The 18,426-nt window shown below is 54.0% G+C and overlaps 1 gene segment (V, D, J or C); it reads right to left on the minus strand.

The window, feature by feature from the left end:
- Nucleotides 1–2,937: 2,937 nt before the first annotated feature.
- LOC122456462 lies at nt 2,938–5,009 on the minus strand. The segment is given in 2 exon segments: nt 2,938–4,323; nt 4,574–5,009. Coding segments are annotated over 2 exon segments (591 nt in total).
- Between the last annotated feature and the right edge of the window lie 13,417 nt (nt 5,010–18,426).

The following is an 18,426-nucleotide window of genomic DNA, read 5'->3' on the forward strand; positions in this document are numbered from 1 at the left end:
GCATGAGGAAACGCTGGGGCAACTGTGGGATCAAACGGACATGCTCTGGCGTCTGGTGGAGGTTCATGAATGGCAGCAGGATCACAGACTGCCACTGCAGGCCCTGCTTAACTACCCTCCGTCCTCCCCAAGTTCCATAGCCTCCCTACCCAGACGCCCAAGAATGGGGGGTGGGGAGGCTCCAGACACCCAACCACTCCACCCCAGTGGACAGCCCAAGCAACAGAAGGCTGGCATTCAACAATTTTTAAAGTAGCCTTTTCCTTCCATCCTACCCTCCTCCCACACCCCATCTGGGCTACCTTGTGAGTTATCTCCCTATTTTTATAACTAATTAATAAAGAATACATGTTTTTTAAATGGTAGTGACTTTATTTCCTTTGCAAGCAAGCTGTGATCAAAGGGGGGAGGACGGGTGGATTACAGGGAATTTAGAGGCAACCAAGGAGGCTGGTTTTCATCAAGGAGAAACAAACAGAAGTGTCACACAGCACCCTGGCCAGTCATGAAACTTTTCAGAGCTTCTCTGATGCGCAGCGCTTCCTGCTGTGCTCTTCTAACCGCCCTGGTGTCTGGTTGCGCGTGCTCAGCTGCCAGGCAATTTGCTTCAACCTCCCACCCCACCATAAACGTCTCCCCTTTACTCTCACAGAGATTGTGGAGCACACAGCAAGCAGCAATAACAATGGGAATATTGGTCAGCAAGTCAGTAAACTGTGCCAGTGACCCTTTAAATGTCCAAATGCACATTCTACCACCATTCTGCACTTGCTCAGCCTGTAGTTGAACAGCTCCTGCCTATTGTCCAGGGTGCCTGTGTACGGCTTCATGAGCCAGGGCATTAAGGGGTAGGCTGGGTCCCCAAGGATAAGTATAGGCATTTCAACATTCCCAACAGTTATTTTCTGGTCTGGGAAGTAAATCCCTTCCTGCAGATGTTTAAACAGACCAGAGTTCCTGAAGACGCGAGCGTCATGAACCTTTCCCGGCCATCCCACGTTGATGTTGGTGAAACGTCCCTTGTGATCCACCAGTGCTTCAAGAATCATTGAAAAGTACCCCTGGCAGTTTATATACTGGCTGCTCTGGTGGTCCAGTCCCAAGATAGGGATATGTACATCTATAGCCCCACCACAGTTAGGGAATCCCATTGCAACAAAGCCATCTAGTATGACTTGCACATTTCCCAGAGTCACTACCTTTGATAGCAGCAGCTCAATGATTGCATTGGCTACTTGCATCACAGCAACCCCCACAGTAGATTTGCCCACTCCAAATTGATTACTGACTGACTGGTAGCTGTCTGGCATTGCAAGCTTCCACAAGGCTATTGCCACTCACTTGTGAACTGTGAGGGCTGCTCTCATCTTGGTATTCTTGCACCTCAGAGCAGGGGAAAGCAAGTCATGAAGTTGCATGAAAGTGCCCTTATGCCTGCAAAAGTGTCTGAGCCACTGGGAATCATCCCAGACCTGCAACACTGTGTGGTCCCACCACTCTATGCTTGTTTCCTGGGCCCAGAATCAGCATTCCACGGCATGAGCCTGCCCCATTAACACCATGATCTCCAAATTGCGGGGGAATGCGGTTTTAGAGAAAAGTGTGTTCACGTCCTCATCACCATGCTTTCATTGCCTCCTTGCCTGGTTTTTCAGGTGCTAGTTCTGCATAAACTGCACGATAATGTGTGAGGTGTTTACAATGGTCATAACTGCTGTGGTGAGCTGAATGGGCTCCATGCTTGCTGTGCTATGGTGTCTGCTCCTGTTTGGGCAATCCAGGGAAAAGGGCATGAAACGATTATTTGCCATTTCTCTGATGGAGGGAGGGGGTGACCAGCAACATGGCTTACAGGGTTGGCTTACAGGGAATTAAAATCAACAAAAGGGGTGGCTTTGTGAGAAACAGAATGGCCCCCTCAAGGATAGAACTCAAAACTAGGTTTAGTATGCCATTGATTTCATGGAGGGAGGGAGAAAGGGAGAAGAAAATGAATACAAAACAAACCTAATCTATTTCTTGTTTTGATCCACTTCATCTATTTTTATACATCTTGCTGACAGCAGGTGATGCAGTTCGACTGCAGGCCATCATCATCTCCTGGGTGCTCGGCAGAAGACGGTACAGTAGGACTGCCGGCAGGACTGAATTGCCATGAGACAAAACTTAAAAGGGTAATGACCTGGCTGAGTCACTCCCATGTTTGCCCAGGTGCCCCGACCTCATTGAGGTCGGTTAAAAGAGCACCCTGGACTATGTCAGCAACAGCTACTAGTCATACTGCACTGTCTGCTGCCAAAAGGCAATAAACTGCTGCTTGTAGCAATGCAGTACTGCATCTGCCAGCACCCAGGAGACATACTGTGACAGTGAGCTGAGCGGGCTCCATGCTTGCCGTGGTATGGCATCTGCATGGGTAACCCAGGAAAAAAGGCGTGAAATGATTGTCTGCTGTTGCTTTCATGGAGGGAGGGAGGGAGGGAAGGGGGAGCTGATGATATGTACCCACAACAATGTTTTAGTCCAATCAGGTGTTGGGATTTCTACCCAGAATTCAAATGGGCGGCGGAGACTGTGGGAACTGTGGGATAGCTACCCACAGTGCAACATTCCAGAAGTCGACGGTTGCTTCTCTACTGTGGACGCACTCCACTGACTACATGCACTTAGAGCATTTGTGTGAGGGGGGACACAATCAATGGTACAAAAACGCTTTCTACAAAACCGACTTCTATAAATTCAACCTAATTTCATAGTGTGGACAAGGCCTCAGTGTTTCCCTTACTTTTACTCCAGTCGGACTATCCCATGTGCAATTACTGCAAAATCTGCCTGATGTCATGGAAAATCCTGCAGCTGGAGTAAATCAGTGTAGTTCCTGGAAAGAAGATGCAAAATGATTGTTTGCCATTGCTTTCAAGGAGGGAGGAAGGGAAGACTGACACATATGCCCAAAACCACCTGCAACAAGGTTTTTGCACTATCAGGCATTGGGAGCTTAATCCAGAATTCCAATGGGCAGCAGGGACTGTGGGATAGCTACCCATAGTGCACCACTCCGTGAGTCGATGCTTCCCATGGTATTAAGGACACACTCTGTGGACCTAATGCACTTAGTGGGGACATGCATGATCAACTGTATAATATCAGTTGCTAAAGATGGACTTCTATAAAATTGACCTAATTTCATGGTGTAGACATGTAGTGTAGATATAAGTAAGCATGCCAGGATAAATAAACCTTGGGATGTTATTAGAGTTTTTAAACATAAACTTTCAGAATTTATTTTAAAAGGACTCTAAAAATTGGAAGGTGAAGGAAATCTTTCTTCAAGACATAAATCTATATACAATTGCACAAGGCTAGGGGAAAACCTCCTACAAGGGAAGTTACCTCATAACTACCCCCTCCAGAGTTCCTTTCACCTTCTTCTGAAGGTGTGGGTGGTAACTACAGTCGGAGAGAAATACTGTGCTAGACGGCTGTCTGGTCTACTCCACACCTGTAATTCCAGTATTTCTATCTTTCCTGACTTCACTTCAATTTCTGGATCACTGCATTTCTGAAACCAGCAAAACCTTCACACAATAGACACAAGGGCAGTTATGGGAGGCAGAAATTGTTGGAAAAATTAAATGAGATGTATATACTGTTTCCTCTAGGAATGTGGAACTTTTCAATTTTTTAGAGACCCCAATGTCCTATTTTAATGGCTCGGATCCACAGCAGATAGGAACCAGTGCAGCTCAGCTGACTCCTATGCAATTCCTCATTGATTTTAAAACATTTTGAGGAACTGGATCATTTGCTTCCATTGAGCTCCAACCACTCCCAACTGTTTGGGATCTGGCCCGTTGACTCCCGTGAAGCTACGCACATTTACACCATGGGGATGGGATTCACTGACTCCAATGGCGCTGTGAAAAGTCTGTTCTTCTGGGGCTCGAACCCACAGATCTTCAGTGCCGCTTCCTTTTGCCCCAGCAGGTTTTTGCGCAGCGGCCCTGCTGGGTGCGGTCACTGTGTCTCTCATCGCGCAGTAGTAGACGGCTGAGTCGCGAAGTTCACTGGCGCTTTTCTTTAGGTGGAAAGTCTTCCCCTGTTTGTCGGGTGTGGCGGAGAACCCTCGCCGGCTCCTTCTGTCCTCCTCATCCAATGCTTCATATTGTGTCAGCAAGAGGCGAGGGGCTTCATTTGGGTACTGCTCGTACCACCAGAGCGTCGGAATCAAGGTGGTATTATAGATGCATTTCAGCAGCACTGGTTCCCCTTGGGATACTGTCACTCTGTCATCAGGTTGTGTCACTGACTCTCCCTTAGCTCCTTGTGGAAAAAAAAAAGTTTATATAGACACACAGACGGCTCTTGGCTTGAACCTGCCGTGTTTATCTACCTCCCAAGCATCCAGAGACTGGAGGGAGGGAAAAGTTTATAAGCAAATGGTTACAAAAAGAAATTAGGGCTAACTGCGCATCGCCTGGAACTGGATGCAACTGCATTCAGCTGGGGCCATTTCCACCAGATGACCGTCTGGCCCCATACAGAGCTGAAATGGTGCAGATACGCTACTCACCCAGAATCGGAAGTAGTGTAAGAATAGACACCCAGGGCAGGAACATATTTCAGGGATGAAGTAGGATGGAAACTTCCCTCCACAGCCCAAGAAGGAAGCTTTTTCCTCGCCTTCCCCAGCAGTGAAGAGGAGCTGGGAGGGAGAGGTTTTACTCAGGGAGGTTTCAGAGTAGCAGCCGTGTTAGTCTGTATTCGCAAAAAGAAAAGGAGTACTTGTGGCACCTTAGAGACTAACAAATTTATTAGAGCATAAGCTTTCGTGAGCTACAGCTCACTTCATCGGATGCATTCAGGGAGGTGATGCCTTAAATACATAGGCAGCTCCTTTCCTGCTGGCGCTGGTCTCCTCCGCTGAGTGACTGTGGTGCTAACCACGCAGGCAGGCCGGGGCTGCCCCTGCTCTCGGCTCTGGCTGCGGCCCGGAGCTGGAGACTCGAGGAAGGGGGAGGAGAAATTGCGGCGGGAGCCGAGACCGGGTTAAACAGCGGGGCTCCGAGCTGCCCGCCGGAGACCGCGCTGCCTGAGAGGCGAGTCGGCGAGAAAACAGCGGCCCCTTGTGGGGAGCGTGGGGGACATTTCCCCTACACCGCCCAGAGTGTTTCTTACTTTTACTCCAGTCGGACTATCCCGTGTTCAACAGCTGCACAATCTGCCTGATGTCAAGGAAAAGGAATTAGGGTCAATCCCGCAGCTGGAGTAAATCAGTGTAGTTCCCCTGGGATCATTTGAGCTACACCACATCTCTGTATAGCTAGCTAAAAGGTACTGAAGAATTGGGACGAAAGCATTATAGTCTGAAAGTGCAGGAAGGATTCACAATCAAATGTCCCACAGGGCAGGGACGTGGCTGCGCTGTTCCTGTCTGTTCTAGGCCAGTTTTTACACGTTTTGTATGCTGCTAAATCCCACACACTTTCTCTCTCTATCATCTAGCCCCGTTTAGAACTGCCCAAAGGTATGTGTCCATTGGCAGATGCTTTGGCTTCATTCTTCATACCTGTCCCAGCTATTTCCATCTTATTCCCAAATGTATCCAGAAAATAAGGAGTTGTTCAGCTGTCTGGTAAATCTCACCATTTGTTGTAAATCCATACCTAATAATTTTCTGCTTTATTGCCTTTGAAAGAATTTCATGTCCGTTTGTAATTAGATTTCCGGCTTTCATATTGATAGGTTTAAGTGGAAATAACATTTGAGTTGAAGGTTGGTAGCTTGGTCTATAAGTGGTAGATGTTTGTTGAACATCTGGTCTACACTATGATGTTAGGTCGATTTTATAAGCAATGCGGCTACACAACCAACCTCCTCCCGTTGACCTAAAGAGCTCTTAAAATCGACTGCTGTACTCCTCCCCGATGAGGGGAGTAGCTCTAAAATTGACCTTCTTGGGTCGAATGTGGGGTAGTGCAGACGCAGCATTGTGCAATTCGATGGTATTGGCCTCTGGGAGGTGTCCCAGAGTGCGCCAATGTGACTGCCCTGGACAGCACTTTCAACTCCGATGCACTAGCCAGCTACACAGGAGCGCACCGGGAACTCTTGAATTTCATTTCCTGTTTCGGCAGCATAGCGAGATCAGCAGCAAAGGTGACCATGGAGACCCGGGGTGGCAAAGGAGCTCCAGTATGGAGCAAATGGGAAACACTGGATCTTATTGCTGTATGTGGAGAAGAATCTGTGCAGGCAGAGCTCTGAACGAGCAGAAGAAATGTTGATATAGTTGCCAAAATTGCACAAGGCATGGTGGAGAGAGGCTACACCAGGGACACACAGCAGTGCCCCATGAAAATTAAGGAGCTCAGGCAAGCCTACCAAAAAACTAAGGAGGCAAACAGTCGCTCCAGGTCAGAGCCCTATACATGCCACTTCTCTTATCAGCTGCATGCCATTCTAGGGGGGACCCTCCCACTACCCCACCACTGTCCATGGACACCTGCAAGGAGGGAGTCTCACGGAACATGGAGGAGGAATTTGTGGTAGAGGAAGAGGAGGAGGAGAATGTGCAGCAGGCAAGCAGAGAATCCGTTCTCCCCAGCAGCCAGGAACTTGTCATCACTCTGTAGTCAATACCCTCCCAAGGCGGGTTCCCGGAACCTGAAGGTGGAGAAGGCACCTCTGGTGAGTGCACATTTGTAATGACACTACAAGGGTTAAAAATAATTCTGTTTAATGTTTGATTTGCCCTGAAGAATTGGGCATTCATGGCCAGTACAGTTAATGGAAAAGTCTGTTCATGTGTCTGGAGATGGAGCAGGAGTCCTCCAGGGACATCTCCATGAAGCTCTCCTGGAGGTACTCCGAAAGCCTTTGCAGAAGGTTTCTGGGAAGAGCTGCCTCATTTCATCTTCCATGGTTGGACACTTTACCATGCCAAACCAGTAGCAAGTAGGCTGGACTCATTGCAACACAAAGCAAGGCAGTGAATAGTCCTGGGTTTTGGTCACATTCATGCAACATTCAGTCTTTATCTTTCTGAGTCAGCCTCAAGACAGTGATATCATTCACGGTCATTCACCTGGTTGAAATAGGGACATTTTTTAATGGAACAGTAAAAGGATTCTGTTCATGCTGGTCTGTTTGCATTTGGCTAAAATGGATCATCCCGGAGAATAGCCACGTGGTGGGGTGGGGGTAGAGGTGTGCTGCACATTCACTCCAAAACCTCAGCCCCTCCTTTTAAATGGCAAACACAACCGGCATTGGTAGCTATGGGAAAGGAGGACACTGCAATTTGAAACCATTCCCACATGTTATGAAGGTGAAAGAAGCCAACCCCATGTGTCCTTTGGCTTACCATCACTGCCTGCAAACCGAATTCTGTTGCCCAGCCATGTGTGATGCGTCACCATACCGGCAGGCGCTCAGTATAAAAGGCAAAATGCGACCTTGTATCTAAACACATGTGCTATCTGCTGTGAATCGCTTGATTCACTATGAAAGAGTCTCCCTTTTCTTCCCAGAAATGTATCTTCTGTAAAGTCTACTCTCCCTTTTTATTCCCCCTTCAGCTGCAAATGTTTCCATGCTCCCTGCATCAACTCCAGCCCTGAGGTTATTGCAGAATGTCCACAGAAATGGTGTTTACCCCTCCTCCCCCATTCACCACAGGTGCATTTCAGAAGCACTGGTTCTCCTTGGGATACTGTCACTTGGTCATCAGGTTGGTCACTGGCTCTACATTAGCCCCTTCTGGAAAAAAATATATCGCATGCATACAGATAGCTTAGTTTGAACCTGGGATGTTTATCTACATTCCAAACTTGCAAAGACTAGGGGAATGGTGACAAAGGTTTATAAACTGGTAGTTTTAAAAAAAGAAATTAGGGTTAACTCTGAATCTCATGGGATTTTTTGCAACTCCACTGCCTTCTGTGGTGTTGTGACAATTCACACCAGCCGAGGATCTGGCCCAATCGACCTGAAATCTTACTCACAGAGAGTGAAAAATGTTGCAGCCACTGAGGCCCAGGTGAGGAACATCTTCAGTGGATGAGGAGGACCAGAACCTTGTCCCTAACATGCAAGAGTAAAGCTTCTTCCTTGCCTTCCTCCAACTGTGAGGAGGAGTTGGGAAAAGGTGTCTTAAAAAATATAGATCCACCCACTTTCTTTGCAATGCAGCTCTCCTCTGCTGAGTGACTGTGGTGCTAAGCACACAGCAGCCTGCTGTATCAACATAGACTTGTTGCTAAAAGTCGGCATGTATAAACGCTCTTTTTCGGCACTTTTGCCAACAAAGTACTTCCACCCACCATGAGAGGCATTTGCTTTGTTGGCAGGAGAGTGCTCCTGCCCACAAAGCAGCATTCACACTGCCACTTGCCATGGCAAAACTTTTGTCTTTCGGAGGGGCTTTTTAAAACACCTGTGAATGACAAAAGTTTTGTGGATCAATTGGCAATATAGACAAAAGGGGGAAGGAGAACTCACAGGGGAATCCGAGACCGCAGAAAGCAACTGGCTGTGAAATGACAGCTCTGCATTTGGATAAGTGGCTGGTAAAACAGGGCCCTCTCATGCTACATCTGTGAGGGAACCAGCTGCTAAAACGGTTTCTTTTATAACACTCCAGTCATAATAGCCAGCTGTAAAACCTGGCTGACTGATGCGGTTCACTGGTGCTGAGCTGGATTAGAAGCTGTTGTGCTGAGACCATAGCCCGTCATGTCACCAAATATTCTTTCATTGTTTTCTTGTATTCCTCCCTCTGTTTATCTGCACCCACATGTCTCCTCTTCCACTTGGATTGTAAGTGGATTAATTGAAGACTGCTTTTTTTGTTCTGTATTTAGACAGTGCCTGGCACAACAGGGCTCCTACCTATTATCATCACAGCTGGACCTTCGGTCCCCTCCAGAATTGCCATCATCATGGGCTAAATCCTCAGTTAATGTGGATTGTTGGAGATCTGTTAACGCTACCATGCACCCATGCACATTTAAACCAGCTAGTCTCATTCCCTAATTTTATTTAAAATTTGTGTGAGGGGGGTGATATTATCTGATTATAATATGATCATAAAGACCATTATTGCTACAACTGTTACATAATTGCAACAAATCTTATACCAAGAGTGACAGGTTCGATCACAGAGACCCCCTTGAAATTGTCACTTGATGTGCTGAGGTACCACTGAGAACAACTCTCCTGTCGGAATGGGCACCCCTGAACTCTGTCTTGCTGTGCTCGACATTCCCGGTCAGCTCCAGCACAGACTCTGAGATTGGGGAACACTCCTCTGCAGTTCCTCAGACACTGAGATTATCTCAGCCCTGGGGCTTCTGAATTAACAGGGACTTTTCCAGCAACCAGTGTATGGCCTTTCTGGGATCCTGAACCCCAAATAAATCCATTTTACTCTGTATAAAGCTTATACAGGGTAAACTCGTAAGTGTTTACCTTATATCACTGAAAGAGATATGCACCCGGTAGCAGGGTCATACTGGAAAACCTGGGAGGTGGGTGGGCACAAGCCCACCCACTGCTAAAGGCTCCTCCCTCAGCCTAGCGGGAGGGACCACTGGACCCAGGGACCAACTGATTGCGGGGGACAACTAATGAAAAACAGGTATCGGAGCGAAGGTCAGAGGTTCAAAATGAGGAGACTGGATGGGGACACCAAGCAGAGAACCTCAGACAGAGCCCACTGCTCCTCAAAGCTGTTGAGGGAGCCAGTGGACGCTGCCCAGTGGAACTCTGCCCGGATACGTGAAACTAGGGAGGAACGGAAATAGGCCCGGCAGTCGCAGAGCACCCCCTCGTCCAACATCCTCCATTCAACATTATAGATGGAGACTTTGGCCAGAGCCAAGAGGAGGTTGATGAGGAGAGCTCGCGACTTCATGGGGCAACGGATAGGATGTGCAAAGAGGAACAAGGTTGGGGAGAAGTGCAGCTAGAACCTCAACAAGAAGTTCTGGAGGAACCGGAATAGGGGCTGCAACCTGGCGCATTCGAGATAGGCATGCGCAAGTTCTCTCTCATGACGCAAAAGAGGCAGGCCTCAAGTGTAGGGGTGAACCGCACCAGGTGCATGCCTGTGCTCACGGCTCCATGAAGGAGCCGCCAACTAATGTCCCCGGAGAGCCATGGGACCAAGGTGGAATAAAGTCTGGCCTACCGGGGCTCCTCACCCTCTTTAGGTGGAAGATAGTCCCGCCATTTGGTGTCAGGGCAGGACACCAGGGTGAGGAAATGCAATGTATGGAGCATCAGCATATACAGATGGTTTCTGAGCACAGTTCAAAACCGGACCGGCTGCAGGGTACACGGCCGGCTCAGAGTGTGGGAGCGGGGAGGCTCGCAGAACAGTGGCCCAAGAAAAATGTCCAGAGGGCCAGGGGTGAGGGGTGGGCGGGAAATGCCCTCTCGCAGGGCTCGCAGCAGGAAAGAGAGAATATCGGGTGAAAAGGCAGCCTTCACCTCCTGGAGTACGTGCCTAGGGGTCGGAAGGATGGAAAGCCCCATGCGTCGTCCAAGCGCACGGAGCTCCACCCAATCCCCCCTATCGTAGTCCAGGAGGTCTCCGACTCTGGTGGTTTTGGCCAGGACCAACCTCCGACACACTGAGGGAGACTCTTCCACTTGCACACAGAGATCGAGGTTGTGTAGCAGGGGCTCCACGAGGAGGTCCACTCCCTCGGTGGCCACAATTGACCTGGTTGCCAAAAAAAGCTTCCAGGTCTGGAGGAGGTCCTGGTAGAAGACCGGCAGCTCGGAGAGGTCTCGCAGAAGGCTTCTCGGATGGAGAAAAAAGAGCTGCTGGTTGTATTGGAGCCCTCGGAGGTGGCGGAGGAAGGTGTGCGCCAACGTGCTCCATGCCGGACTACCTGCACTGTAAAGGAGCCTCTGCAGGGCCTGGAGGCGGAAGACATGGACCTGGCTGCGCAAGCAAACCAGGCCCTGACTTCCCTCCTCCAGGGGAAGACTCAGAGCCCCTGCAGAGACCCAGTGCAGCCCTGGCCAGAAAAACTCCAGAGCCATCCTCTGGAGCCTGGCCAGGATCCTCGGTGCCAGGCTCAGGGTGTTGAGTCAGTGCCAGAGCATGGACAGGACCAGTTGGTTCAGCACCAGCGCCCTCCCTTGCAGGGAGAGACACCGGAACAGTCCTGTCCCTCTCCGCAGCCGCTCACCCACCCTGGCCTCCAAATCCTGCCAGTTCTCCAGCAGAGAAGGATGCGTGGCAGATCGATAAACGCCGAGATAGAGCAGGGGACCCGCGCTCCACCGAATGGCTTGAAGCGCAGAGGGGAGGGAGCTCACCTGCCACCTGTCCCCGACCACCAGGCCAGAGCTCTTGACCCAGTTGACCCAGGCGGAGGAGGCCACCGAGTAAACGGCCTGGCAGGCCTCCACCTGCGACAAGTCGCCTGGGTCCTGGACCACGAAGAGCACGTTGTCGGCCTATGTCGACAGGACCAGCCGCAGCTCCAGCTCCTGCAGCACCAACCCCGTCAACTTCAGCAGAGGAGACAGAGGAAGGGCTCGATACAGAGCATACAGCTGGCCCGAGATGGGGTACCCCTGCCGTACTCCCCACCTGAAGCTGACCAGCTCAGACAGGGTCCAGTTGAGCCTGACCAGACACTCCGCGTCGGCGTACAGCACCTGGAGAAAGCCCACGAACTGGGGCCCGAAGCCAAACGCCCGCAGGGTGCCCAGGAGATACCTGTGGTCCACCCTGTCGAATGCCTTCTCCTGATCCAGGGACAGGAGGGTGAACGACAGACCATCCCTACGCCCCAGCTCCAAGAGGTCCCGGACCAAATACAAGTTGTCAAAGATGGTCTGGCCCGGGACAGTGTAGGTCTGGTCGGGATGGACCATGTCTGCCAGTACAGATCCCAGTCACAGCAAGATGGCCTTCTCTTCGACCTTGTAGTCCATGCTGAGGAGCGAGATGGGACGCCAATTCCATAAGTCGCGGAGGTCCCCCTTCTTCGGCAATAAGGCGAGCACAGCTCGCCTGCATGAGAGAGGGAGGACCCCGCTTTGCAAGGACTCGGCCCAAACAATGACAAGGTCCGGGCTGAGGACATCCCAGAACACGCAGTAGAACTCCACGGTCAGCCCATCCATGCCTGGAGATTTATTAGTGGTCATGCGACAGAGGGCTTCCAAGAGCTCAGCCAGAGAGAGAGGTAGCTCCAGCCAGTCTCGGTCACCCACGCTGACCATCGGGAGTTCAGTGCAGAGCACCTTGTGGGCATTGGCGTCGGTCGGATCTGGGGAGAAAAGGTTAGCGTAGAAGGTCCTGTCCTTCCTCCGGATCCATGCGGGGGGTGCCGTCCTCCACCAGAAGGCAGGTGACATGCTTTTTTGCCCCCCTCCTTTTCTCCAGAGCGTAGAAGAAGTGGGAGCCACAATCCATCTCCCGAAGGAGGCCGATGTGGGATCGAACAAAAGTGCCCTGGGCTCGATGGTCCTCCAGGGCCCGGAGCTCCTCCCGCTTCTCCCGGTATGCTGTGTGGAGGGGTGGTTCCTCAGGGCCGGAGGTGAGATGCCTCTCTAGCTCTAAAACTTCCCGCTCCAACTGCCCTATCACCGCATCCCTCCACCGGGTGGCGCCCCGGGTGTAGTCATGGCAGAAAAGCCGTGCGCGCACCTTCCCCACATCCCACCACCGCCTCACCAAGGGGAAGGCATGCCGCTGCCCCCGCCAGACCAGCCAGAACTCCCGGAAGGATGCCATGAAGCCCACGTCCTCCAGCAAGCTGTTATTGAAATGCCAATAGGCCGGCCCCGGCCTCTCTGAACTAAGAGAGGCTGTCACGGTCACCACGTGGTGATCCGAGAACGGGGCCAGCCGGACGCCGGAGGCGTAGGCTCATGCTAGATGGAAACACGAAATATAAATGTGGTCCAACCGGGAGTGGTGCGACTGATCCCCTCCACCCGGACATAAGTAAAAGGTAACATCGTCGTCCGGGTGGTGGTCGCGCCAGGCGTCCACCAGGGAGCGATGGTCCACGATCTCCCTGAGGACGCCCGCAGCTGCCTGGGATGTCTTGACTCCCGAGCGGTCCCAGTCCTCGAGGGTGGTGCTGACCTCCCCACCCAGGACCAGGCACTCGTGAGGATCTAGAGTGCCGAGGAAGGCCAACATCTGTTGATAGAAACTCACTCGTTCCGGGCCCATGTTCGGGGCGTAAACATTGACCAGGTTTAATCTCAGCCCCTCCACGCAGGCCCGGATGTGCAACAGGTGACCTGGCACGACCTCGGCTACCCCCAGCACCTTAAGCCATAGCTCGGGGGAGAACAGGGTGGCCACCTCAGCTGAATGCGCGCCGAGGTGGCTAAAGTAAACTTCATCCCCCCACTCCAGCCGCCAGCTAGCCTCACCTGGCGCCGTGTGGGTCTCCTGCAGGAAGATCACAGAGTAGCCCCCCTCCCGAAGGAAGGAGAGCACCTGGCTCCTGTGGAAACCCACGCTACAGTCCCTGGTGTTCAATGAAGCAAAGATGGTATCCTTCATAGGGAGGGCTAGGGCGAATCCTCATGGATAGGGGGATCGACGGCCTCCAGCGGGCCCCGCAACAACCCATGTGCGACCCCAAAGATCATCAGGGAGTCGCAGAACTTACGGGCCTGCTGGTAGGCCACAAGGCCCTGCCTCCCAGTCCCTCTCCCTTCCCCCAAAAGGCCCTTCACAGCCCAGAGGAGACGATGGAAGTCCCCCCAGCGCTGGAGGGAAAGCTGCACCTTGCCCAGTGAGCCACGAGTGTCCAGCAGGAAATGGCGCAGCTCTTCCCTCAGTGCTGAGGGGGACATGGCAGCCAAACCACTGCCGTCCTCCGGTGAGGCCCCTAAAGGATCTCCACGACCTGCAGAGACAGGCAGGCATGGAGTGGAATCCCGGGATGGTTGCGCCAGGCAGCCCGTCCCCATCCCCGGCACAGGAGGGGGTGGCGGAGGGAACAGTTCAGCCCCCATGATGCTGGGAAGAGGAGACACGAAAACCACCCCCTGAGAATTGTCCATACACAGAGGAAATGAGACAACCTCGGGGGCAGCAAAAACATGGGCGGTGGCGGGGAAGGGGGCGAGTGACTCATTGGGGATGGAAATAGGATCAGGGGCGGGACCAGGGACATGGACAGAAGAAGAGGCAGGATCAGGGACGAGGGCCAACATTGGGACCAGGGCAGGAGAGGGGCCGGGAGCAGAGGTAGGAACAGGAGCGGGGACACTGACGGGTTCACGGTCCCCAGCAGCGAGGCTATTGGGGTGCAGCTCCTCTTGGCCGGGAGTGGGGAACAACGGGACAGGGGTTAGAGAGGGGCCTTTACTGATGCCGGGCACGGGAGCTGTGAGAAACGCATCACCCGCAGCCACGGCGTCAGGCACTACGGAAACTTCAGTGGGGTCCCCCTCTGTCCAGGTGGTAGAGGGACACCCACAGGCTCGGGGCCCGACCTCTCGGCATCGGCCGTCTCCTCTAGGGGCTCGGCAGCCTGAAGTGAGGTGCCATCCGCGGCCGGGCAAATAGGGAGAGCCAGGGGCGCCCCCAGGACCAGAACGGGGGCTACAGTTGGGAGTTGAAGGGCAGGGAGAAGGAGGAGGGGGTGGTGGAACTGAGCCGCCGCCCAGATCGAGGCCTGCTGGCGGGCGGGGGTCATCCTCCCCCTGGGTGACTGGGGTCAGCCCCAGGACCTTGATCTCCTTGAATATAGAAGTAAATTCAGTCCCCGCGGCCCCAGAGTCCTCCCCATCAGGAGCCAGGGCAGTAATAACCCCGGTATCGACAGCAGCAGGGGGCACAGATAGCAAAGGGCTGGGGGAACTCCTACAGAGGCCTCCTCTGGAGGGGACTTAACAAGGGGGGTGGTGACACCTCTGTCTGCTGCCATGGCCGGGGTCTCCTGCTGGGCTCCATCCGGGTGTTGGGGACACCGGGCATGGCCACTAGGTAACTCAAGGGGATGGAAGACCATGAGTGTCAATGAAGCCCCCTCGCTCTAGGCCCAGATGGCCCCCCTTTCCCTTTTCTGCCCCGAGATACTCACAGCAGTCACGCTGAGGAGTTTGCAACAGTTTGTTGCAGGCACAGACTGACTGAAGCAAGATTAGGCCAAGCAGGACAGGAATGTTAGATAGTGCTGAACAAACAACTGCATATATGGGGGAATAGATGATAAGAGGAAAAAGGGGAACTGGCCGGTATACCGGATTGGCTATATGGATACTTAGGACAGCTTGCTATTGGATAAGCAGGCTAAAGAATGAATGTATAAAATATGTGTAACTGCTTGCACTGGTGTGCAGGATTTGAGATTGTTGTCTCCCTGTACCGCTTGAAGCTTCAAATAAACTTTTCTACTTCTCCACCCCATTCTGATTATTGGGCGACACACACCGGGCAACGAATCCAGCTGTTGCTTGCCTCGGGCACTCTGTGTCGGCAACACGGGGGCACGGCAGAAGATGTAACAGCATCAGCCCCCCACAGCATTTTTCGGGGGGGCCTCCTTTCCCTCTTCATCAGAGGGGAGGGATCGAGCCTGCGATTATGGGTGCCGCACTTCCCCTGGACAAGCACCCAGCCCTCCGAAGTGGAGGTGGAGGGCTAGTCAGCAGGGGCAGGGCCAGGGGGCAAGGGCGATTGTTTTGGGGCTCGGGGCGGCAACGGCGGGACAACGGGTGGAAGGGAAACCTCCCCTGGGGCAGGCCCTCTCCCTCAGCCAGCAGAGGTCTTGCCGCCCTCTCCTCCACGGGAGGAGGGGCAGCAGCAGCAGCAGCCGGGCTGCCAGGGTCGCCGGTGGTGACAGGGCCGGCGCCCTCCTGGGTCTCTGGGGTCCCGGACGCTCCTCCAGGCCAGCCCAGGGGGCAGTCCCTCCAGCCGTGCCCCGTCGCCTGGCAGAGAAAGCACCGGGCCTCCCCTGTTGAATAATAGGCCCAGTAATGGCCCCCTGATAGGGCACCAAAAAGGACCCCTCGAGCGCCACCCCGCCACGCGTCACCAGTGGCACTTGAATCTGCACCTGCCGGCGGAAGGACAGAACATGGCGGAGGGTGGGGTCCTTGCAGCCCAGGGGGAGGGGGCTGATGATGGAGATGGGTTTCCCCAGGGTGGAGAGGGCAGGCACAAGGCAACGTTGGGCAGGAAGGGCGGGACGGAGGTCAATACCACCCGTACGCCCAAGTCCTCCAAAGATTCTAGAGGAACAAACACATCCCCCACCGCCATGCCCTTCTCTACCGCCTCCTGAGCGGCAGCCTCCGACGCTAGGAAGAACACAACCTTACCGTACATCTTGGAGGCCGCCACAATGGCCATGGGCCCCACCACCCTCATCAGCGCCCGCACGTACGTTTCCACGTGGGGCGAGGCGGACACCAGGAGGCAGCGGATGCCATGCCTCCTGGTCAGCGAGGGGAAGGGGCCCCGGCCACCAGGAATGACACCGGAGGGGGCTGTCGGGTCACAAGGCGCGGCAGCATGCGGGGGGGGGGGGGGGGCGCAGCGGCCACCTGGGCGTACACTCTGGGGGCTAGGGATGGAGCTGGTGGAGAGAACGGCTGGGGAAGAAGGGGTCACGACAGATGTCGGGGCCACGGCAGGGAGGGCAGCCCCGCTGACGGGAGGTTTTGTTTTCCGGGCGGGGCCTTTGCCCTTTTTATTCCCCTGGCCCTTTCTGCCGGTGGAAGGGGCAGCCATGGCAGTGGCGGAGTCTAAGCTAGTGGTGGCTGAGAGGGTAGCCGCTGGGGTGGGCAAGGGAGGAGCTATGGGAGCAGTAGGGGCAGGGGCAGGGCCAGGGCCAGGGCCAGGACCAGGGTCTTCCTCCATAGTGGAAAGAGGCAGGAGGAGGCCCTAAATTGGGGGTGGGACAATGGACAAGTGCTCCTCCCCACTAGACGACAGGCAGGGGAGGAGGGTCCAGCAAACAGGGTATTGGGAATAGGGAAGGTGGGACAGGGCCAGTCACTCCTCCCTGCTAGACTCTATGTGGGCGGGGGGGGGAGGGAACTGTCGAGGGGCACCGGGGGAAGGGAAGAAGCAACCACTCTTCCCCGCTAAGCTGCAGGCAGGGGAGGAGGGTGCTAACAACAGAAGGACGCAGGGACAACAAAGGAGAGGGGGACAATCACGGGTGCAGGGCATGGCACCGGCTCCTCTGGCTCCACTCGGACGGGGAAGGACTATATTTGCATCAGGGTAAACAACTTAAAAGGGGGAGGGTACAAGCGCTTTGAAAGGGGATATGGGCACATTAAACTGCGGGTTGGGTGGGACAGGGGTCAGCGGGAGTCAGGGGGAACAGCAAACAACTGAGGGTGGGGCAAGTAGAGCACAAGGGGGGGGGAATCAAACTCCTGGGGAAGGGCGGGGCAGACAAAGCAACAAACTTGCAAGAGTTGGGGCGGGGCAGGCACACTAACAAACCCAGCAACCTAGGATAGGGTCAGGGTGGGACAGGCAAACAACCAGGGAAAATTCTCTGGGGAGCTAAGGGAGGAAAAAACTGGGCTGGGGGGTAACGGGGAGGCCCCTCACCCAAATGCAACTGAGGGAGGGTGACCAAGTCCAAAAAAAGAGGGGGGGAGTGCGCCCACAAGCGCTTGCAGGGCTCACTCCAGTCTTTACCCGCTGCCGGAAACAGTCCCGGCCGGTGGTGGGCAAAGAAGGAAGCAGCCCTGTCGAGGGGTGAGCAGCAGGTGTTGAGGATCAGCTGGGTTGGTGGAGGAGGCGGTGGCGGTGAAGGAAGATGTGGCAGGGGGCAGCAGGACTGGGGGAGGGCTCCACACCTCTCCCCTGGCCCCCCACAGCAGCAAAAGGCCACCACCACCCCAGGAGCACAGCTGTTCAAGTCACTCAGTCCAATAACCGGCTCCCTCCACAATTCCTCACAGCGACCTTCCTCCCCCTCCACGAGGCAGCCAGCTCAGGAGCAGCAAGCGGGCGGCAGCCAGCCAGGTGAGGACCCAGGCAGGAGTAACAACAGTGGTGGTGGTCGGTCCTCGTTTCTCCTCCTTCCAGAGGGGTGGGGATGGGGGGACAGGCTTGCAAGGACCCCCTCCCCACAGCAGCAGCTCCCAGAAGGGGTTCTAGCCAGCAGCAGCTCTCCAGGGAGGGAGGCAGAGAGCTCCAGCCAGCAGGGCAGACTGATCTCTCCTTCTTGCTCTTGCCCTGAAGGGGTTGAAATCAGCCCTGGAGAGGTCTGCAGCTGGAAGCCAGCAGTTCCCAGGCTGATTGGGGGAAGCAGGCTCAGCTGTGGCCATGCCCCAATCAGGGCTCAGCTGGCCCTTATAAGAGGCAGCCAACTAGGAGCAGACAGAGTCTCCTTTAGCTGTGGAGGGAGATGGGCTTGGCTGCTGGGGAGTGCATAAGAGTACTTGAGGTGGACCAGGGCT

Source organism: Dermochelys coriacea, chromosome 13 (assembly GCF_009764565.3).
Source record: "Dermochelys coriacea isolate rDerCor1 chromosome 13, rDerCor1.pri.v4, whole genome shotgun sequence".
Classification (NCBI taxonomy): Eukaryota; Metazoa; Chordata; order Testudines; family Dermochelyidae; genus Dermochelys; species Dermochelys coriacea.